The sequence below is a fragment of the Pelobates fuscus genome, chromosome 2 (assembly GCF_036172605.1).
Source record: "Pelobates fuscus isolate aPelFus1 chromosome 2, aPelFus1.pri, whole genome shotgun sequence".
NCBI classification, from domain to species: Eukaryota; Metazoa; Chordata; class Amphibia; order Anura; family Pelobatidae; genus Pelobates; species Pelobates fuscus.
Window position 1 is genome coordinate 174,958,290 of NC_086318.1, and position 24,712 is coordinate 174,983,001.

Here is a 24,712-nt window from a genome sequence, read left to right on the forward strand (position 1 = left end):
AGGGGTGGAACAATGTGTCCAGAGGATACCAACCTGCTATTTACTAGCTTGTATATCCAGCTTCTAAATTAGAAAGAGAAATACTTCCAAATGGAATAAAACCACTCGACAGGAAACCAAAATATGTTTTCTAAAAAATAACTACAAGTAACCGTGTAGTAAATAAAAATATATGTAGTAAATAAAAATATATGACTAAAGGCATTGGTTTTCTGTGGAGTGGTTTCATATGAATAATAGCATCACCACTGGATTATACTTGTCCACAGAAATACTGTCATTGCGTACCTCTTCAACTTGGCAAGGGCATATAAAGGTACATACCAAATGAAGAGTACATTACACTTGCATTCTCCAAGCAGTCTGAATAATTTTGGAGCAATACATTTGTTTAGTCATGATTTTTGAGACAAAGATGTGATTTAGAATATCTTAAATGAAGACATTGACAAGTAACTTTTCTGTCAAGTTTTTTTTATTAGATTTCCCACATTTTAGTACTTATGGGAGGAGCTAGGGAGGGTACTTTAATTTCACTGTTGTGGCTAGGACATCAGGGGCCTCTTGCCATTGGAGGGACTGTTTAACTATTGCCCTAATCCTTTGAGACATAGGATAGGGATAAGGCATTACTTGGTTTAATATTATTAAATTATATTCCCCTGCTAAGCAATTTCTTATTTCCTTGACCTAATCACACATGGATTGGTGGAATGAGTAGGGGCCATTCTCTGGGATCATTAAAAGTTTGTTATTTAGCCCCAAACACACAGACATATACCTTATAACTCACCCATAGTAATAAGGGAATTTGATATTCTTATTATGTGTAAAGGTGGAAGAGTGTAAACAGAGTTTATTAATTATAACTAGTCTGATATCCTGCTTCTATTGCAAGATTTATAGGAACACTATAGAGTCAGGAACACAAACATGTATTCCTGACTCTATAGTGTTAAAAACACAATCTAGACCCCCTGACCTCCCCTTGCCCTTCCTAAATATAGTAAAATCATACCTGCTCCTGTCTGCTGCTGCTAGCTCTGCCCCTGATCTGTCTACTTGGCTGACATAATCAGCAGTGATTTTCCATAGGAAAGGATTGGATTGGCTGAGACTGTCAAAAAGGCAGATCTGGGGCAGAGCCAGCACAAGCCAAACACAGCCCTGCCCAATCAGAATCTCTTCAGAGAGATGCATTGAACCAATGCATCTCTATGAGGAACGTTCAGTGCCCCAGAAAGCATCTGTAATAGCCATCAGAGGAGTGGCCAGTGGAGGTATCCCTAGGCTGTAATGTAAACATTGCATTGTCTCTGAAAATACAGTGTTTACAGCAAAAAAAAGCTTGAAGGGAATCATTCTGCTCATCAGAACAAATACAATAAACTGTAGTTGTTCTGGTGACTATAGTTTCCCTTTAAAGTTGAAATATAAATATAATTTTATATTCTATACCTTTTTTTGCAACAGTTTAGCATCTCATTCTTGGAAATGGATACATTAAATTTTTTTTGTAAATATATATTCAATTAAATAGCCAAGGAAATCTTGTTTCCTGCCACTTGCTGCTACTATCACCTGTTGCCTTCAACCATGTAAAAGCTTGCTGCTAAATAATTGCTTAGATAAACTTCCACATCCCCTTCCACATCCCCTTACTCAGAGACCCACCTAGAGGCTGCCATTTCACCTATCTTCTACATATGTTAATCCCTACTCTTCCCTGACCTTCTTCCAGCTACTTATTAACCCAAACAATTGTCTAAGCAGAAAACCTCCCTAAAGGTTTCCATCTTACCTAGAAAATGGGAAATATGCCAGTGTGCTCCAACTGCTAATCCCCTTGATTACAGAGTATAGTTTCACTCACTCAGTGCGATTGATATCCCAATGTACTTCCCATAGGATACATAGAGATAAATCACTGTCGCAAACTGGGTGTAATTTAAGCTTCAGCAAACCATCTTTATTGAGCCATTTGCTAAAATTCCCATATTACACATTTTGTCATCATAGATATCTACCCAATCCTAATCAAACCTCTCAGTTAACCAGGGACCCACAATAAAGTAAATTAAGAAGAGAGTTGAGAGAGGGGGGGAAATGTAAGTAAAAAGCTTTTAAAAAAATATATCTATGGCAAATGGAGGGAGGGCCATAAATCTAACTAGAGACAGGGGCACTATAGTGTTAGGAATACAGGTTTGCATTTCTACAGCTATAGTGTTCCTTTAATACTATACAAGAGTATCACAAATCTTTGTATATATATATATATATTCTATTTTGTCATACCTTTGCTTTACACATGAGAAAAGGAAAATGTCCTGAAAACGTTATCAAATTGTGTACAGAAATATACTGCAGTACTATATTATTGCTTTATCACTGACTAATATTTATAGATACTTATAAAACTATAGTCTTTACCAGAAAATACAACATGAAAAATATTGTCAGTTTACATTTATATGTATGACTTTGCATGCATAAGTAATAACAATGATAATACAGAATAATAATGTTTTTTTTCTTGATTTTATGTATGACTTAGAGACATCTTATTAAAATAAACAGAAAAAAAGTACATTACCATTACAAATATTTTAAATGGCATGTTTGTTATTTTTTATTTACACTGTTCCTTTAAAAAATATTGCTATTTTTCAGTGCGAACCTGCAAATCTCAAACCTTTGAGCTCCAGTGATTATGACTTGTAATAGGAGCACAAATTGCTTAGTAAAATCATTGATTCATACTTCCTTTCTGTTTCTTTACTAGTTCAGGTTGAGCTATCTAAATACAATATCAGCACTCAGCCATGTTTCTAAGCTTCATACCGGATCTGCAAATGTGCTGATGTTGGCAAACTTTATGCACCATTTGCAGTCGAGAGCTTCTTGACACATTGAATATTGTACAAAACGCTCATCCAGTGACCCGAGTGTATTTTTCTCTTATCTCTTATATTAAAGTTACAGTGCAGACTATATTCTCTTTGCATTCTACAAAAGCTTCAGAAAGGCTTGGCAGAGTGTTTACCATTTTCAGTTAAAGTTTGGATCTGCTTTAAAAGCTAACCACATATGGAGTAACAAAAGGAATGTGTCTACCAATTTGGTTCTGTTGTAGGAAATGACTGGTCTGCTTAGGTAGCAAAGCTACACTGGCTATCTGAATAAAATAATGTTTTTTTATTTATACTGTTCTGTTTTAATTAAAAATAACTAACTCACTTGTCAGTGATTCTGCAGCATTGCTAACATGCTTTATTAGTTATTACAAACACTTTCACAAAAGGCAATCCTTATTTTCGAAACATATTTTATACTTAGTGAGGCTATTGTGATATTAGTTGCATGTGCAAAAGGACAAGGCAATTATTTAACCCCTTCAGGACCAAACTCCTGGAATAAAAGGGAATCATGACATGTCACACATGTCGTGTCCTTAAGGGGTTAAATACATGCTTTTGTCATTCCCACCATCCACTATAATGTATTTTTTATTGTCTTTATGTGGGATATTTTTTAATTTCAAGGATAACTGCTAGAGCTTATTTACTACCAAAATATTTGGTTTAATTCTTTATTTATTGAACCTCATATGAAATTGAGAGAGAGAGGATATGTTTATTTCCATATTTACAAGTACATTATTACATTGAATTAGTAATTATCCATCCCAAAATACATACATTCTTGGTGCGTACTGAAAGGGGGCCATTGGCAGAGACCCTCATTAATTTTAGGGATTATTATTTTTTCAAGGGGAGAATGGCTGAATATTTTTTAAATCCATTTATTTATAATCATGGATGACATTTTTGTAAAAACAAAATGTTGTTATTATTTATTAAATAAACCATAAAAAGTAGGTGCGCAAAATAGATATATCCCTTTAAACAATAAAATGTGCAGAGCATGCAAACTTGTCATGCAGTTAACTATAAAAACGCAAATACAAACACATATTGGGATAACACCATATATCAAGTGACTTATGCAGGAAAATGCACACTGATAAAAAATAAATGATTAATACTTGCACAGGTCTGCTCAGATGGTCCGATCTGAAAATATAAAGAGACACAGACCTAGTGCAATATTGTTGAAAAAGATAAATATAGCTAAAGAGGAATGTTCCAAACTCACAATTGTGGAGTGGTTGTAGTACCACTCTAGACTATCTGGCTCTGGGAGGATCAGTCCCCTGTAATCGTAGGATCCGATGGGTAGACAACTGGAAGCAATCACTCGGTATCCGGTCCGTTTAGAAGTAAAATTCCATTTTATTTCAACATAAAAAATGTGTTTAAAAATAACATAAAAGTATATTCCTGTCGCAACTTCGCTGGCTGGGAGAGTCGGAGACAGAGTAAGAGAACTACTACTTTCGTTTTATTCAGAAAACGTAACTCTGGACTTATTGAACTCTCAAACTAGCGACAGGAATATACTTTTATGTTATTTTTAAACACATTTTTTATGTTGAAATAAAATGGAATTTTACTTCTAAACGGACCGGATACCGAGTGATTGCTTCCAGTTGTCTACCCATCGGATCCTACGATTACAGGGGACTGATCCTCCCAGAGCCAGATAGTCTAGAGTGGTACTACAACCACTCCACAATTGTGAGTTTGGAACATTCCTCTTTAGCTATATTTATCTTTTTCAACAATATTGCACTAGGTCTGTGTCTCTTTATATTTTCAGATCGGACCATCTGAGCAGACCTGTGCAAGTATTAATCATTTATTTTTTATCAGTGTGCATTTTCCTGCATAAGTCACTTGATATATGGTGTTATCCCAATATGTGTTTGTATTTGCGTTTTTATAGTTAACTGCATGACAAGTTTGCATGCTCTGCACATTTTATTGTTTAAAGGGATATATCTATTTTGCGCACCTACTTTTTATGGTTTATTTCTTACTTGGTGAATTGTATCAGATCCCCTTGTAGGTTGCTGCATTCATTCGTTTAATTTATTTTCTCCATATTTCTGCGCCATCCTATTCTATTTACATTCTATGTTATTATTTATTAGACTTAGGAAATCGTTTCAGCTCAATCTGCAATTCATATGAATTTGGGGCAATCGGGTGATCAGTCAAATTCCACAGCTCTTAGTCGAAATGTACCCAAATCACCAAATCAGCTGCTCAATGCTGAAAATGTTTGTTTTACTTTGTGTTTCTAAATTTTGCCAATGGTGAAAAAAAAAAAAAAAAAAAAAAATGATTGATGGGAAACAGAAAATAAATGATGGCTAGGACAAATGTTTAAATGTTAAATAAATGTTGATTTTATTCACAGATCAAGTGTCCAATAGATGACAAAAATAAGGAGCAGTAAAAACATATACTTATATATTGTATATTTGTGGTCGGTTAATATCGTATTGTGAAATACCTTGTGATTGGAATTAAGTCGGTGTGGTGTGCCGGAACCGACGTAGGGGTAGGCCTGTAAAAGGGGGCCCAACCGAATGAATTGTCTAAGAGGGTGAGGTGGGTGGGGTGAACAGCGTACGTATACGGCAAGGTAGGGGGAGTAGCGTTTATATAGGAACGCTAACTCCTCCCACAAATACAGGCCTTCGGCCTTTGGCCTTAAATATATAAATATATATTGTTTACTGCTCCTCTTTTTTCCCTTTTACTTTTTCTCATCTATCTATTATTATTATTATTGCCATTTATATAGCGCCAACAGATTCCGTAGCGCTTTACAATATTATAAGAGTGGGGAGTTAACTATATAGGACAATTACAAGAAAACTTACAGGAACATTAGATTGAAGAGGACCCTGCTCAAACGAGCTTCCAATCTATAGGAGACGGGGTATAAAGCACAATAGGACAGGAAATAGCAATCAAATAAGGTGGGAGTGAAGCAGAGCTGGAAGAGAGAGTAGAGTGCTGCCCTTTGGGCAGGGCCGGACTGGCCCACCGGGATACCGGGAAATTTCCCGGTGGGCCGCGGCACATGGGGGCTGCGCTGGTTCTGTATGTGCCACCGGGTGGCCGGTCCGGTGGCACACACTCTGAGGGGGCCGGCGGCCGCATTCCGCACTGGAGCCGCCGGACCGGTTGGCTGCCTCACCAGTCCAGCGGCACTCCTGTCACTAATGCTGGGGGCTGAAGGAGGAGGAGGGAGCATGCTCTACCATGCTCCCTCGCGGTTCCCACAATTCCCAGCACAGGAACCAGAACCGCGAGGGAGCATGGTAGAGAGACATGCTCCCTCCTCCTTCAGCCCCCAGCATTAGGAGTGACACCAGACCGGCGAGGCTGCAGCATGGAACACGGCCGGCCCCCTTGACTCCTCTCAGGTGGGTGGGGGGGATGGAGGGGAGAAAGACAGTGGGAGAATAGCGAGACAGAGGGGGAGAGAGAGTGCCACAGGGAAAGGGGGGAGAAATAGACAGAGGGGGAGAATAGAGAGACAGAGGGGGAGGGAGAGTGCCACAGGGAAAGGGGAGAGAAAGAGACAGAGGGGGGAGAATAGAGAGACAGAGGGGGAGAATAGAGAGACAGAGGAGGAGGGAGAGTGCCACAGGGGAAGAAGGGAGAAAGAGACAGAGGGGGGAGAATAGAGAGACAGAGGGGGAGGGAGAGTGCCACAGGGAAAGGAGGAAGAAAGAAACAGAGGGGGGAGAATAGAGAGACAGAGGGGGAGGGAGAGTGCCACAGGGAAAGGGGGGAGAAAGAGACAGAGGGGGGAGAATAGAGACAGAGGGGGAGGGAGAGTGCCACAGGGAAAGGAGGGAGACAGAGACAGAGGGGGGAGAATAGAGAGACAGAGGGGGAGGGAGAGTGCCACAGGGAAAGGAGGGAGAAAGAGACAGAGGGGGGAGAATAGAGAGACAGAGGGGGAGAGAGAGTGCCACAGGGAAAGGAGGGAGAAAGAGACAGAGGGGGAGAATAGAGAGACAGAGGGGGGGGAGAGTGCCACAGGGAAAGGGAGGAGAAAGAGACAGAGGGGAAGAGAGAGACAGAAGGAGAAAGGAGAGAGAATCACAAGGGGAGGGGGAGAAGGCCAGAGGGGGAAGAGAGAGACTGGGAAGGAGAGGGGAGACCCCCCCACGAGGCTCTCCCCTGCCAGACGATCTCCCTCCCCGTTCCACAGGCACCATGCAGGCAGCCGGCTCCTCTGCGTCCTTCTCGCACGAGCACAGAGCGTTGCCGCGGTTACCACGGCAATGCTCCGGCTCTCACGAGAGTGAACTCTAGCCCTGGAGCTATGGGCTAGAGTTCACTCTCACCACTGCGACCACCATGAATTCCTGGTGGTCACAGTGTTGAGAGTGAACTCTAGCCCCATAGACACACTGCCCCCACACACCATACACATTCACACACTGCCCCCATGCACACATTGCCCCCCACCGACATACACAGCCCCCCACACACACATTCACAGCCCCCCCATACAAACATTTCCCCACACACCCTACGCATTCACACACTCCCCCCCCATATTTACACTGAACCTTTGACACACACTGCACCCCTCACACATTGCACCACTGCTCCTATACCCTACTACAGCCCTATATCCCAGCAGACCCCAGGTAAGTTGTCAAACTGTTCTTAAATGGTTTGACTACTTAAAAAAGGAAAGGTAATAGACGCTCACTATAGTGACCAGGCAGCAGTCAATTAGACTAATAGCAGAACATCACACCACACTTCTGAAGAAGTCGATTAGGCGAAACGCGTTAAGTGGGACTATATTTTATATCTATATTTTATATTTCATTGTTTAGCTTGTTTATATTAAAGTATACTTTTAAGTTACTTTTTAGACTTATAATCTTCATTTCCTGGTATCCTGTATATCCTTGGTGGGGATCATACCACCTAAGCTGTTTACACTAGAGCAGGTTACATGCTCTGGAAAGTGTAAGTACATTACTATTTATTATCTATTTTTCCATTTGGACTTACTTCACCATATTGCTGCTATCTTTTCTTTTATACCAACTACACACATGGCACCTTGAAAACATCTACGGCAACTACTACTAATCCAAAGACGGGGATTGTACCGTCCAAGCGCTGCACAGTAGAGCTCTGTTATAGCTCATTTTCATGTGAGTGGACTGTACATAGTTATTAACCACCTATTTTCAAGACAAAATTTGCTGTATTGCGCTATTATCTTTTTTATTTTTATTTCTCTTTGAGGTCACGATTAATTGGAATATCCAAGAACATATGTATGTATTTTTTGTATATTTTACATTTAAATCAATAAGCGCGGTATACGCCCTCTCTCTTTCGGTTTGACTACTTACTCTGTGAGGGTGTACCGGCACTCCTTGCACCATAACTACTACACAGAGCAGTAGTGGTTATTGTGCATGGATTTTTTCTTTAAATTATCTACAAGTGCCTCTCCCGGAATCAGGCTCTGGACCCTCCACTGGTATATGACATGTATATTAATGTGTGTATTAGTTATATACATATATATATATATATATATACATACATATATATACATATATACACATACATATATATATATATATATATATATATATAAGTATGCCTTTTATATTTACACATATATTAATGTACATTTATATATGCATAATACACAGAGACATGTCATTAATATGTACCATATGTAATGAGCAGATATTGGCTGAGTCTTGTTGCTAGGTGCATACTCCAGCACAATAACATATTTAAAGTGAAGAGCGCACCCACAGGACTTCAAAATAAACAAGATAACATCAATTTTTTACAGTTGTGCCCTATATACATTCACCATTTCAGTCCCATTACCAAGCTTTCCTTAATATGTCAAGGTAGTTGGACTGAAACATTGATTACATGCACATCTGCTTAAAATAAATCAGCACTTTTGTTTATTTTGAAGCCTATGAGTGCTTTTTTCACGTTAGAGTAATAATTTTTAATTTTAAGTACTCTTTTCTAACTCTGTATCTACACACTATGCTGGTGCGACGCATTATCAGGGCTGGTAAATATTTTTTTCCAGGGCTGCTTTTAATTCCCAGTCCGGCCCTGCCTTTGGGAGAGAGCAAGGGACAGATATGGAAGGTAGAGGTAACACTGAGAGGCCATAAGCTTTCCTAAAGAGATGGGTTTTAAGGCACTTCTTAAATGATTGAAGACTAGGGGAGAGTCTGATGGCAGTAGGCATGCTATTCCATAGGAAGGGAGCCGCCCGCAAGAAGTCCTGCAAGTGTGAGTCGGCCGTACGGGTGCGGACAGCAGACAGGAGAAGGTCATGGGCAGAGTGGAGAGACCGAGAAGTGGCATACCTATAGATCTGTGAAGAGATATAAGAGGGGCTAGAATTGTTCAATGCTTTATGGGTTTGGGTTAGTACTTTGAATTGACTGCTTTAGGATACATTAAGCCAATGTAATGACTGACAGAGGGGTGAGGTGTGAGAGGACCGACTAGAGAGGAAAATCTATCTGGTGGCAGCATTCATTACAGACTGTAGCGGGGCAGTATGGCTTTTGAGAAAACCAATAAGGAGAGGGTTACAATAATCCATGCAAGAAATTACTAGAGCACGGACAAGCTCCTTAGTAGCATCTTGTGTAAGAAAGGGGGACATGCGGGCTATGTTTTTAAGATGGATTTGGTAGCATACTGGATGTGAGGCTCAAAGGTGAGGACAGAATCAAGTATAACTCCAAGACAGTGCGCTTGCAAGTATGGACTGATGTGGATTCCACTAACTTTTTTCAGGATGGGTACTATCTATCTATCTAATCTATCTATCTAATCTATCTGTCTTTCAACCCATCTATCTAAAATTATTTGTTTAAAGAACTGTACTTTAGCCATATTTGTATGCATTTAAAAATTAAAACAAAACAACATATTGTCAGACTTTAACACAGATCCCAACATTTGTTTTATACCAAACTATTTGGTTTTATTTATGGTTATTAAAGTAATATAATAATACAATATATAATACAATATATAATAATTAGATAGATAGATAGATAGATAGATAGATAGATAGATAGATTTATGTGCCTGACACTTTTAGGATATAATATATAATTATCTTACATTTAAGATTTTGTACAGTTATCTGCACCAGAGACATTTCTGTTTGAGATTTTGTACTTTATTATATACATAATAAATAAATGAAGAGGAAATGTTACCTAGTTTGCTAAAAACCACAATCAATAACAATTAGATTGTATTAGCTTAAACAACACTCATCAGCTAATATTTTTTAGAGGCAAAGTGACATTTGAGGCAGGAGTGTGTGGTCATCAGCAAATAATCATACCTGAATCAGTCTGCTTGATTACCTTCAGAGAATGTCAACTGTTAGGGCACATGGGAGAAATATCTTTCAATGGATAGCTGTACTCTGTTTTTTACTTGTGCTTTTTTGAAAGAGAGTATGTTTCTGGTTATCAGTTTTGGTACCAAGTGTACATTTACAAATTTAAAAATAGGAATTTTTTTATTTTTACTTAGTATTTTTGCAGTGCAATTATTTTTATTTATTTTTAACTTTTTGTAACTTTTTCACCAGCAGGGGGACTGTCTGTCAGTTCAGGCAGTCTCCCTGCTGGCAGCACTGTGGACACCTGGGGTTCCTAAATTGCAGAGAATTATTATTATTAATGATGGTAAATGATGTGTTCAATGTATTTGGGCACGATTTAGCCACAGGTTAAAATGACAGTACAAAAAACAATATAACTAAAATGACTTTGTATGCACTATAATAAAAACATAGTGGTAGCAGCTTTAATGTTGTTTCTTGGTTTCTGTAAGGCTCCCTAACTCGATATCTAAATGTGTTCAGATAATGTACGGCAACACAGTACATATCTGTCTACATATGCATTGAGCTGAGTCGGCCATGCAGGGCCACACTCATTGGCTGAAATTATCAGGTTTAGCTCAGTAAAGACATCTAGCTTATCCTGCAGAAGATAGGTGGATTTGACAAATTAAACTGGGAGGGTTCCATGGCTGTAGTGGTTATGGTGCTTAGGGTTAATTTGACAATTAAATAATTAGCCCTTTTTATCACAGATTGTAAGTGTTGTTTTATTTTATTTTTTGTAAATCTTTATTTTTCAGTGCAAGTTTAAGGTAACAGACATTGTATTGGGTTGCCACAACAGCACATGTATAAAATATAGTAGTAGTCTGTGCATCTCGCAGTTGGAGCACGGGTGATCAGTGCACATTTTAATTATACGGGACTGGTTGGTTATATCAAGTTGGTTGCCTGTGTCTCAAGGGTGTGTGGTAGGCGTCATCGTGGTACATTGCACCAAAGGCGATTGGGTCTGATACAGGGATTATGCTGGTAAGCTCCCTTTCCCTTTCCGACTAAGGGGTGTATGGAGAGTTGAGTAGCAGTAAAAGGGATAGGGATTAAAATGTCGTCTATGTGTAGTGGAGTCGGGTTATAGAGCGTGGGTATCGGTGTCGTCGTGGGACTGAGCTCTTGGGGCTGTGGAGGGAGAATGTGTGTCAGAGATGTGAGATCGTTTGCGAATGTGTGCTCCAACGATGGCTATGTCCCTGGACCCCGGGGCATTAGGGGGGAGGGGGAGCCAGAGCGGTGTGTTGCTTTGTTGTCTTAAGGTTACAAGGACATGCAGTCCCTTATCGTGGAGGGGGCAAGTGAACTTGGTATAGTGAGGGAAACATGTATCTTACTTAGCAAAACAGGACAATAATAATAAAAACAAAGAAAAAGAAAAAAGGCAAAGTCCTGGTAGGGAACTTAAACGAAATGTCTATTGTATAGTCCTGGGTTCACGTCTCAGGTCCAGGATGCGGAGTGTCTGCTCCTAAGTCGTTGGCAGGAAGCCCCAGCGTAGTCAGCAAGGCCGGTCCATCTTCTGCGTTGGTGATTTTGTAGTGTTGGTCGTCTTTCGTTACCCATAGCGTTCTGGGGGTTGCCCACCTGTAGACGAGGCCTGCTGTCTGTAGGGCAGCGGTCACTTGCTGCAAGCTCTTGCGCCATGTTAGTGTGTCCCTGCATAGGTCCTGGAAGAAGGTGATTTGTTGTGATTCGAAGTGGTATGGAGCTTTCCCTCTCATGGCAGTTATTAGGGCTATTTTATCCGTTAAGGTTTGGCAGCGCAAGATTACGTCACGCGGGGCTGATTTGGGTGCCCGTTGCGGCTTGGCTATGCGGTATACACCATCAAATATAAAGTGTTTTGCCTGCCTGTTAGGGATGAGGGAAGCCACCAGGCGCCTGATAAAATGGGGCAGTTCGTCCAATGGCACTGACTCCGATATCCCCCTGATCTTGACATTTTTCCTCCGACCCCGGTCGTCTAGCATGTTTACTTGCCTGGAGATGGTGGCCTGTGTTGTTTGCAGCTGGGCTACTGTGTCTGTTAGTGAGATTAGGTCTCGGCGAAGGTCTGTAGTTTCTCGTTCAGTGGCCTGAGTGCGGGCCGATACCGCCTGTACTTTTGCCTCTAGCCCTTTTAAATCAGTTTGCCACATCTTCTGTAAGTTACCTTGGAGTCCCACCAGCATGGCCTGGATGTCTTGTTTCGTCGCTGGTGTCAGATCATCAGTAGTCTGCAGTTTTGCATTGCCCGTGATGGATGTAGCAGTGCTGAGTACTGAGTCCCCATCTTCAGACCTTTCTGGTGAGGCCTCCGTGTGGGCCCGTATCTGTGCAAGTGGAGGGGTGTGCAGCAAGCTGCTTACGTCCCTGTGTGGAGTGGGAGCACTTGTGGCCGGTTTGTGAGACCTCCGTCCCATTGCTTCTGACGTGTGGGAGTCTGCCTCTGTGTATTGCGGGCTCCGGTCAAGCCACGCTGTCAGCTCCCTGGTGAGGTACTGGTCGCGTGTGCGGTAGGCCCCCGTTCCCTTAGTGCGGCTTTTCGTGCCCGTTTTTTGAAAAAAAGGCATCGGTGTGTTCAGCCTGGTGTCAGGGGGTCGTATCAGTCGTTGGTTTTAGTTGATGGGCTGCGGGTGTGCAGATATTTCTTACAATTTGCGCTGGCCGTGTGGAGCTCTAGTAAATGGCGTCTGCTCCGTTTCAGCGTTGGCTCCGCCCCCGTGTTGTTTTATTTTAATTTAAATTAAAACTAAACCGAGCTGATAAAACACAACACTGAATTGAATATTTATTTTTAATGCATGTTCGTTTGGGCCAGTCAGATGCTTATCATGCTTATCATAAAAAAACATAGTGACCCAGTAGCACATATGTGGCCATCCCCACACTCTGCAAATCCAGTACTTATTATAGAGAGACACTGAATCATGTGCTTCTTTTTGAGAGGAGGTTTCTGTCTTTGGTGGCATTATGTTTGGGACCTTGAGATAGGTAATATATAAGATTAACAAAACACCAGGGATCTCTGCTCTATTGTTGCAGCATACATTGCGGGTGCTACTTTTGATCAGAGTTGTATGATAATTTTATATGTTGTATGTACTTGTGTTTTTAAACATATTAATAGAAAAGTGCTTTTTATTTATTGATGTTTTAGTGTGCATGTTTATTAGACAACATGTAAACATTGCCAGACAAAACAGGCACAATCTATACACCAAAACCACTTCATTTATATGTTGTATTTTTATTATGTAAGCAATGTCAAACTTTAATCACTATTCTGTAAAGAAAAATACTAACGAAGTTTTGTGCATCCAATGGTGTATGACAGATGTCAGCAAATCTTTTGGTTCTTAGTGCATAACCTGAGAAATTGACACGCTTTATGGATGAACCTAATACTTTGATCTCTGAATTCCTCAGTTATATATGCATATATTTTTTTAAACTTGGTTTGACAACATAGTATGATCTGCAACATGGTTTTTAAAAGCATGTTTATTTCCATATTAGATTCCCCTGTGCTTGACACAGGCAGCTGTGGACTCCTCTGGGATGTTCAGGCCCTTGGCAGCTGCTCCATTTGCCTTGTGGTGAAGCAGCCCACTGCAATATCATAATTCCACATGGATAGAACTCTTTTGCTAAGGGGTTCATTCACTAAACAGTTAGTTTGGTAATGAGTTATATAACATGTATAATTATGTAATAAGAAAAAATGGACGATAGTAAACAAATACCTACAATTTACTGCTTAGTAAGCATAGATACAATTAAAGAACATAATCTTTTAATGGCACATGCCAATATGTAGTAAATTGGTTACTAGAGAAACTGATGTTAAGATGCAATATAGGTTCATTTGTGTTACCTTCAGTATTTTTAAACTTTGCTCCTCATTTTCTTCGATAGTATAAGGAAGTTGCATGAAAAAAATGCAATGGAAATATGAATCATACAGAATCATTTCATTTGATTAAAATAATCTGTTTGAGCAACCCTAGCAAAATGTGCACTAATCCAAATAAATTTAATTTTCTAAATGTGGCAGCTGGTTTTAACATATAAGATATGCTGTAATTTATGTATTTTGTACAATTTCCTGGATGCCTTCTTACAGAGCATTTGCGTAAAAAGGCCATTTGTTAGGAAAATAACATATGTTTTACTTTGTGTTATGGCGAAATACATCACACTTTTAAACTATTATTTTTTTTTCCTTCCAGCTGTGCATAAAAATGAATAATTTTATTACACGACACTTTTGCAGTGGTATGGGCTGTTTTATGTATAAACATTGAATACATTGTGTTATAAGAATATTTAAAAGGCCATGTAAATGTATCACTGCATTTTAATTTATAGCAAATAGGTGCCATTAATTTTATTAAAAATAAAAATTAACAAATTGTTGCTTGTAATGGGAGATAATGGCTGAAGGGAAAATGTTCTGTGAAATTGTACATCTGTTTTACAATAATTTGTAAAGTAAAAGTGTAAAATGGAATTAAAACATAAAAATAATTTTTGACGTTTCCTTAACCCCTTAAGGACGGCAGGCATTCTATGTCTTCTTTTTTTTGGGCGGTCCAGGGGACTTACCAGGTCCCCGCCGATCCCATGACGGCAGTCGCATTCTGGGGGGCTGCGTGTTTGCTTAGGCAACCCCCTTCTGCACAATCCGACCCATGTGATCGTGGGGTCCTTGCGATCACATGGCCGGAATAGTCGGCTCATGTAGTGCCAGCAGGGTGACTGCTTGAGCTCTCAGGCTGTCTCCCTGCTGCCTGTAAAAATGTTTTAAAAGTAATGAAAAGTAAAAAAAAATGTTTAATACAGTATATTAAAGTGCTTAGATCATATATATATATATGTATATGTATATGATCTAACTACTTTTATATGCACATACACACATAAAATATTATTCTAACTGTATTTTAATATTAATATTTATATTAAAATACACTTACAATTATGTTAAATATATATATATATATTTTTAAATTTAATTTACTTTCATTTTTCCAATTTTCTTTTATTATATAATTATATATTTATTATATAATTTTATCATATAGATAGATAGATAGATAGATAAAATAAAAATAATCAATAAGCCTGAGCTCCCACGTAGCCCCCAATGATTGTGACCGCCGGGGACCCGGTAAGTCCCATGGACTTTTCTTATTGATTATTTTTATTTTATATATATATATATATATATATATATATAAAATAAAAATGATCAATAAGAGAATTGAAAAAAATAAATTAAATTTTTAAAAAAATATATAACTGTATACTCACTCTAACTGCATTTTGATATTAATATACATATATATTTAATTCAAAATACATTTAGAATAGCGTTAAAAATATTTTAAAAAATATTTAAAAAAAAAAAAAATATATATATATATATATATATATAGACATATTTATATATAAATAAATATATATATATATATATATACATATATATTTAAATTCTACATTTATAGTAATATAATATTTTTACATGCTTAAGCCATTTCATTAATTACAATTTGAGGGACAGTCAGAAAGTGCAGAGAATATGTTTCACAATCCCTATATTTTACCCTGTAACTTTCCAAGACACCATAAAACCTGTACATAGGGGGGTACTGTTTTACTCGGGAGACTTCGCTGAACACAAATATTAGTGTTTCAAAACCATAAAACATATCACAACAATGATATTGTCTGTGAAAGTGCAGTTTTTGCATTTTTCACACACAAACGGTAGTTTCACTGATATAATTGTTGTGATTAGTTGTAATGTAACCTGTACTTGGGGTACTATTTTAATCATGAAACTTCACTGAATACAAATATGTGCATTTTATTACAGTAACAGTTAACAGTATTATAACATTCACAGTTAAAATGCCAAGCAATACTAAAGAAATGAAAAAAGAATCTTAATTTTTCATAATTTTTTTACATTTTATTCATATTAAATTATGTTTAATATATTAATATTTGATATGACATGAAAGTCCTGTTTCTCCTGAACAAAATGATATATAATTAGTTTGGGTGCATTTAATATGAAAGAGGTGAATTACGGTTGGACAGACATAAAGCGCATATGCCAGGTTTTGTTTTGATCACAACTTGTACAACCGGCTCAGTCCTTAAGGGGTTAAAGCAGGGGTGGGGAACCTTCACCCTCCAGATGTTTTTGGACTACATCTGCCTTGATGCTTTGCAAGCATTATGGCTGTAAGAGCATTATGGGAAATGTAGTCCAAAACATCTGGAGGCCGAAGGTTTCCCACCCCTTACTTAAAGGGACACTCCTGACTTCTAAAACACTTCAGTTCACTTTAGTGCTTTATTTGTGTGTCTTCTTGATTTCATTTTACAAAAAGTGCAGATTTGAATAGAAATTGGCACTTTTATAAATTAATTTTGTTACACCCCCAACCCATCAGCTGTCACTCACACAACCAGTCCTGTCACTTCCTGGTTGTTTAGCTTAGAGGAGCTAACCTCAAGAAGCAGGCAATTGCTCAGAGCACCTGCCCTGCATGTTTTTATTGGGGGTATATCTACGGAAAAGTAAATTTGTGTTTATTTCTTTTTAATTTGGGCAGTGGATTGTGCCTTTAACCTTCCACAAATAACTATTTTTATGTAGGAGTTTATTAATTATACAGTGAGTGCGTTTAGCTAACATTCACATTTTAAAAAAGATGATTGCTCTGTTAGCAAATGAGGAAGAAAACTGACATGAGCTGGCCTGAACAAAAACATGCTTTTAACCATGCCTTCTCATTTTCCAATACTGACTGACTAAGATTTTAAAAGCCATTCGTCAGTTAGCAACCAATCATTGATAGGTTGCTTATAAAAAAAATTATAAAGCCCCAAAGTACTGAACAGTTGAATTGTAAAACCTTAACATACAGGGTTATTCACTAAAGTGAGAATTCAAAGTAAATTTCAAATTTAATGTCAAAATAACCAAACTGGAAATTTTCTCTAAGTCAGCTAATCTTTCACTTTGGCTACCCTGACTTAAAATTTTAAATTCACTTAGAATTCTCACTTAACCCTGAGTATATGTGATGATGGTATCCCATTATCCCCTTCACTACCAAGCAGTTTTCAGAAAAACTACCTCCAGAATCTGTGTATTTTGGGAAGTGAATGTTCAAATGTATTTTTTTATTTTAGTATGCCGAGAATGAGCATTATTTAATCAAAACAAAATAAAATGTTACCTGGACAGACTTTTTTTTAAATATTTTTTTTTTTTACCAATCAATGAGGTTATTGATAGGAAAACAAAGTTGTAAATAAAAACATTTCTAAATATAAAACATAGACTTTCTCCCTTCACATGGTCTATAATCCTCCCACCTATACATTGTCTTATATGCACTCGGTTATATATATCATGCAAAGTTTAAGAAATAGCTATTTTATTATCAGTAGTAGCAGTATTTTTAGAGCCAACAAATTTGGTAGATTTTAACAAGAACAATAGCCTGATGAAAACTCTGCTCAAATTAGTTTACCTCTCTTAAAAATATAAATTCAGAATTATTCCAGGTTCTTTCCCAGTGTTTGGTTTGGATCGAGATTTTGAGGATAGTCGACTTGAAAAGACTGACCTGACTCAGTTTCAGGAATTAAAATTGTTAATGATGTTGCTAGCACAATGTATAGTTGAAATTACATGGTGAATTTACTTATGCTAAATACATTTTAAAATACAGTATGTTTTTTTATTTATCGCGCATTTGAGCAGAGTCCTCATTAACCTCTTGTAATAGTTTGTGTCATTTGCTATTAAATCCCCTTTTCAATTTGTACAGTTGGCGTACAATGCCAATAATATTAACCTTTTCTGATTTACCTCCTATGTGTAAACGCAACTGAATTTCTACTTCTATGTTACTATTTCAAATCTTGTTTAAAAACAATAGCACAACATTAATATTATATAATCTCTTAAATATTTAATACTCTCAATATTTTTGCAAAGGCTGTACAAATAAATAAAACTTGGAAATGTATAACGTTCTTTTTTTAGGAATACAATATTCAAAAATGTGTTGTTTTATCTCACATTTATGTGCTTGCTATACACCCTCTAAATGTTTTAAATGTAATGTTATGCTTTTAAAAATAAAAAAATAAAATCAGCCAATTGTGAAGGGGTGTAATGGTTGTAACCCATTGAGTTGTGGTAAATTGACAACCATCTTATAATTTCTTTGATTAACCTGAGAGCATTTGTAAAAGATTTTATGCTGCTGAATTTTTCCACACTTGGCTATTTGTGTCTATATTTGAATCACTGTTCAGTGTCTAGCCCATATATCAATATATTCAAATTAAATAGGAAATGTATCATACAAATATAAAGTGACATTTCAATATATTAACTTTTCTGTTCTAAAATTGCAGAAATTACAGGAAATGGAAAATCTCTTTGATCTCTTTCTCTAAAGCACAAATATATTGTTATTAAAGCATTTGATGCAACTATGTTTTTACATTTTATATTTATTAACAAAAACAAGTCTTTTTTTTTAAATTGAGTGTGTGTGTGTCAGAATGACACATGAACATAGATTCCTACTAACCCTTTCAGTGAATGAATTGTGGTGATTAGTATGTTACATTTTGTACATTTGCAAATCTACATATTCACATATATTTATTTTAGATTTGGTAAGGATGTGCACAGGGAATCATGGCGGAATATATCCGTCATCTGTCCTCAAGGGGTTAAAGATAGGTTAAGTTCAGTTTAGTATACATGCTATTTGATGTCATTGTAATTCATCGTCAAAGAAAGGGGACAATTTATCATCAGTCATTGTTTATACTTCATCTGATACAAAAAGTGCTGACAGTGTGAAAAGTTACTCCCCAGAGGAATGTTGAGTGTATTGACTAGAGAGCCATGTTATACCGCTGATTCTTTTTCTTTAGATATAGTAGGCAGCATTGATAGACGTTTATTACTAGACAAATAAAGTCAAGTCAATACATTTATTTAATAAATTAAACACATTGAAATGTATGCTTCTGTCTAATGTAAAGCGAGATATAACTAAACACTGCAGAACAGAAGAAAAGAAAGAGTTACCTGCGCTCTCTCCTTAATCCCTATGTATATTTAGACAAATGGAGGTCATTTAGTTGCTCCAATGGCCATTGGAGGGAATTCCCACCTGCCAACGTCAAGGCAGACCCCCCTAAGCGGGTCCTAACACTGACACTTCAGCCTGCTTCCTTGAGCTTCTGGCAAAGATATCTCTAATGAGACAGAGAGGGGTATTTTTTATATACACACAGCCTGGTTACAATGCTGCCACCCATCCCATGTGTTCCCTATTAAGGGTTAATAAGTATATAGGGGTGTATATAAAAAATACCCCTCTCTGTCTCATTATCTTTGCCAGAAGCTCAAGGAAGCAGGCTGAAGGGTCAGTGTTAGAACCGGCTTAGGGGGGTCTGCCTTGACGTTGGCAGGCGGGCACTGCAGAACAGAGACTGTCAAAGATAAACATAGAAGTTGCTTACATGGTAATTTATGGGGCTGTTTCATAGCACGGGGAATCTACATTGTAGATAAAGGAAACAATAGATAACCACACCTGAAAGAGTTAAGCCCTTAAGTGGAATGTAGAATAAAGTCAACAGGGTCTTTTTGTTGTTCAATGTCAGATATTTTAAAGAAAAGAGAAATTAACACAATCATGCAATATATTTAAAATAAATTAGGTATAATTATGTAGGAATGCAAAGGAACACTCACACTTTGTAGAGCTTCTAAGAACTCTGCTCTCAGGATATATATTCTGCAATGGTGATGGTATTTCATCCAAGATGTCAAATATGTGGAGATAGCTGCACTTGTCCAAAGGCAGGCTCCAGGTCTGCACTGCAGGTGACGATCCCTCAACCCTTTCACCTCAAAACTAAAAGCTTCACCCCATTAGAGGTTTAGAGCCATTTACAAAAGCCCATTTAGCTTTATCTTAAATTATCCTTGAGATGAACAAGGTGCCTAAGCTGTCATAAATCTTACTCCACAGTATAAACAAGATTATGTGTAAGGAACAAAAGCAGAGTCCAAGGTCAAGAGTAAGCAACCATCTTTCATCCTAAGTCAAGTCATATAGTAGGAGGCCAGAAAAGCAAATCTACAATGGGCTACCCTGCTCTAGAAGATAGAAGGATGAAAGGATGAATGGATAGACTAATAAGTGGATGGATTGATGAATAAATGGATGGATTCATGATAGATTATAATAAACAAGTGAGTTATCAAGTAGCATACAAGATTTAGTCCAAAATAACAAAGTTGGAAAAAAACAAATAAACATTGAAACACTGTTTAGTGAATATAATCCTTTGTGGTTATGAAACAGGCCAACTTAACAGTTTGGCATAATGAATAGATACCAATTGCTAAAATTCGAACACTGAGCAGGATTCTTTGACTATTTTGGCTTTCATAAATCACTGACTATCAAGTATGGATTTCTAAACATAATTTTGATATTAAGTGTTTATGAACTTTTTTTTTTTTTTCAAGGTCTCAACATATCACACTATATGTAAAATACTAACTGGTATGAGATGTGATGTGTATATTGTTTCAAAACAAAAAATAAATTGCCCTTTATGAGTGTTCACTAAGGATATATATATATATATATATATATATATATATATATTGTAAATTGTTTATGTATTTGTCCTTGGAATAATACATTTACTGCAACATGAGAGTCTCCCCTTATGATTTTAAAACTGATATAAAAACAGCAGATTTCATATTGGTTCTAATGCTGATGTGAACAAAACCAAATATCTGAACGTTATATAGTGCAAGACTTTATATAAATTATTTAATTATACGTCACCATATTGATGAGGTCATCAGTTCTACAACATTCCCAAAGAACTGATAATTTTATAGGTATGACTTCTCAAAGGATAAAAAGAAACCTTACTGCAAAGAAACCATGTGTTCTTCCAAGAGCTTTCATTCAAGATTGGAAAATAGGTGACAGTGTAATACTGCAACATTTTCATTTTTTTCTATCTAGCAATTAGATAACGTTTAAAGGGACATGCAACACATTGAGGAATGCTGGAAATGTGCATTGGGCATTTCAATAATGATAATAATAATAATAATAATAATAATAATAATAATAATAATAATAATAATAATAATAATAATTATTATTATTATTATTGTCATAATATATGTTGTATTCATATATATGTATTTCTTTTACATGTTATGTTAAATATCCTACAAATATTTGGTTGGTTCTTTACTTTTGACTCATATGACTTTTGATTCAGCCCGCAGAATCCAGTAAAATAATTTCTTATAAATCTTATATTTCTTTTTATTTGATGTTTTGAACAATATGGTTAAAAATGTACTAAGAAAAAATGTTTTAGAGGTCAAGTTTTAACTTTGTTTACTTTTTTTATTCTTTTGTTCTACTACAGTAAATGGAGTTTGGGAAGAGTGGTCACCTTGGAGTTTATGTTCTTTCACATGTGGGAAAGGCCAAAGAACAAGAACGAGGACATGTACCCCTCCTCAGTATGGGGGAAGATTATGTGGAGGACCTGAAATTCAGCATAAACCATGCAATATCGCCCTTTGTCCTGGTGAGACCTGGAGTCATACAACATTGTTTTCTTAACTATCTGCACATTTGACTGATTGATTTCCTGGAATATTTAAGCTAATACCGGCAGGAAATACTACAAATTATAGCTTATTTAAAAAAATATATATATTTTATGAGCACACAAATAGTACATGTTCAATAAAATATACATATGACAATGATAAGCATGCATACTGAGAAGATCATTTTTAAACAGTGTTCATTTTTAGATATACAAGAAAAACAATATTTCAGCAAAAAGGAGAACCATTATAAAATAGAACATGGAGGGTCTGTCTCTGAAAAGTGAGTTATCTAGTTTACAGTAATGAAATATATGGCTTGGTGACCCCTGAGCACAATGGAAAGGGACACCGAAGAGAGTTTACACAGTAGATATGCCTATATATGAGGGAACAGAGTGGAAAAAGAAAAACAAAACAAAGTAATAACACAGAATGAGCACAAATTGAGAGACCAGCCCCAGCGCTTCACCCAGTATCAGTAGTAAATAGGGGAGTGAAGCGGCAACAGCCATATTGTCCCAGGAGCGTGACATCTCCAATATAGTATTGGTGGTTGAATCTTGTAACTGCAAGGGAATATGAGATTCCCCATCAGTAATATCAACTTAATTAATAATTTGTTGAAAGGATCTCCTCCTTTTCAAAGTAGACATACAGTGGTCTTGCAAACATATAAACTTGGCTATGACGCAATTTGTAAAAAAAAAAAATTCATCTCCATCATCCATGGAGTCACATTTAAGCAACAGATCCTAATCAAAGGACTGTTCAGCTGTCACATGGTTGCCACTTGCTGCTTAGTTATAGCATAAACATTCTCTTCTTCAGTCACCTTTACTCTGAAGGTTTGAATTTACTCACGCGCCACTGCCAGATCAGCAATGAAGAAGAAGTGAATATTCTTCATATGATGTAAGAAATCTCAGTTTTTTTCTGGAGCGTCCATGTACTGCATCACATATTCATGTTTACAGTGAGCACTATTGGATATTTTCTTCCTCTTTCATATATATACCTGTACATCAAGATATTCGCCTAAAAAGTTACATATCCATCAGTGGGGATTGTACCGCTGCAAAGAATTTTTACTTAAAGCTAGTTTAAGCTCCATAACATATGAGTGCTACCTCATATACTAGTGTTGTGAGTCCTAAGTGTAGTCAGTTGTTTCTTTAGCGCTTATCCATTTTTGTGTTTTCCACTGCTGAACTATTATTTCACAATATGCTGGCATTTTGGGGAATTTAAATTTCATGCATTTCCAGGATTTTTTAACCAGTGTTTTCTTTCAGCATTAACCTGTTTAAAATGATTATATTAACCCCTTAAGGATACATGACATGTGTGACATGTCATGATTCCCTTTTATTCCAGAAGTTTGGTCCTTAAGGGGTTAAACACATTTAACAATCTCTCTTATACCTTATACACACTTCTAATAATTCTATGATGAGTGAATAAGTAAATAACTGTGTAATTATCCTGTTTTGGTGCCCCCGAATGCCATCCTTGCACAAAATTGCTGAAAAGTACTTATTTCATACACAAGCTGAGTATTCTACATTTACAACTATATAAATTTCCCATAACACCAGCCTACCCCTGTTGATATTAAGGGAAGTATTAGCAATTTTTTGTGATGTTTTATTTTCTTTATAGTCCCATTTGTTCATCCTTATAATCTAGAGCAAATTGGAAAGGATGAGAACTCTGAGAACAGACGAAAGCTTAGAGAAACTCGTTAGCTTGCCCTTTTTTACATCCCCACTCAGGTCTCAAAATAGTTTTTGCTCACTTGTGCCATTACAGACAGAACATATCTGAAGCATATCAGACTGGTCCCACCTGTACGTGCAGTTCAGATCCAAAATGCTAGCAAGGTCCCTCTGCACAAGAGATACAGCAACCCCAGACGATCATTTTGGCCTTCTTTTGGGCCTCGTCAGTGAGGTTTAGCTGATATCCCTCTAGGCACAGTGAGCACGGGGTCCACGTCTGGATTACCCTTTTAACTTGGGGTGAGCCAAGTTAATGCATTAAAACAAAATAGAAAGGATGAGACCTCTGAGAACGGACAAAAGCTTAGAGAGACACCATAGCTTGCCCTTCAGTACATCCCCACTCAGGTCTCAAAATAGTTTTTGCGCACTTGTGCTCACTTTGCTCAGAGAGAACATATTTGAGCTATCTCAGACTGATCCCACCCATACGGACAGTCCAGATCTGAAATGCCAGCAAGTTCCCTCTGCACAAGAGATACAACAACCCCAAACAATTGTTTCGGCCTTCTTTTGGGCCTCGTCAGTGAGGTGTAGCTGATATCTAGAGCATCTAAGTTTAGTTTAATCTGGGTAGTACTTAAATTAATGATGTACAATACAAGAAACACTATCTTAAGTATATGTAGATGGTGCAAACTACTTGATTTACAACATATATTAACCAGTTCAGAACATTTAGTCAGTCTTCAATGTCTCGACAAAATGCTATAACAACTTGTGTTTTGAGGACCAGTAAACTATAACATAGGTATTTTTATATGTTAAAACGTATTATAAAATGATCTACTGTCATGAATCCAGTTTCCCTTGAAACACACAGATCTCTGTATGGATGGTCCAATACATGCAGTGTGTG

The 24,712-nt window shown here is 37.1% G+C and overlaps 1 protein-coding gene across 6 annotated transcripts in view; it reads left to right on the forward strand.

Moving 5' to 3' along the window:
- Window positions 1-24,712, forward strand: part of ADGRB3 (adhesion G protein-coupled receptor B3) — an 880,860-nt gene that overhangs the window by 349,888 nt on the left and 506,260 nt on the right. For all 6 annotated transcript variants that reach the window (XM_063442965.1, XM_063442970.1, XM_063442966.1 and 3 more), the window contains one exon: window positions 21,883-22,047. In XM_063442965.1, the coding sequence (XP_063299035.1) occupies window positions 21,883-22,047 (165 nt within the window). The remainder of the gene's footprint in view (window positions 1-21,882; window positions 22,048-24,712) is intronic.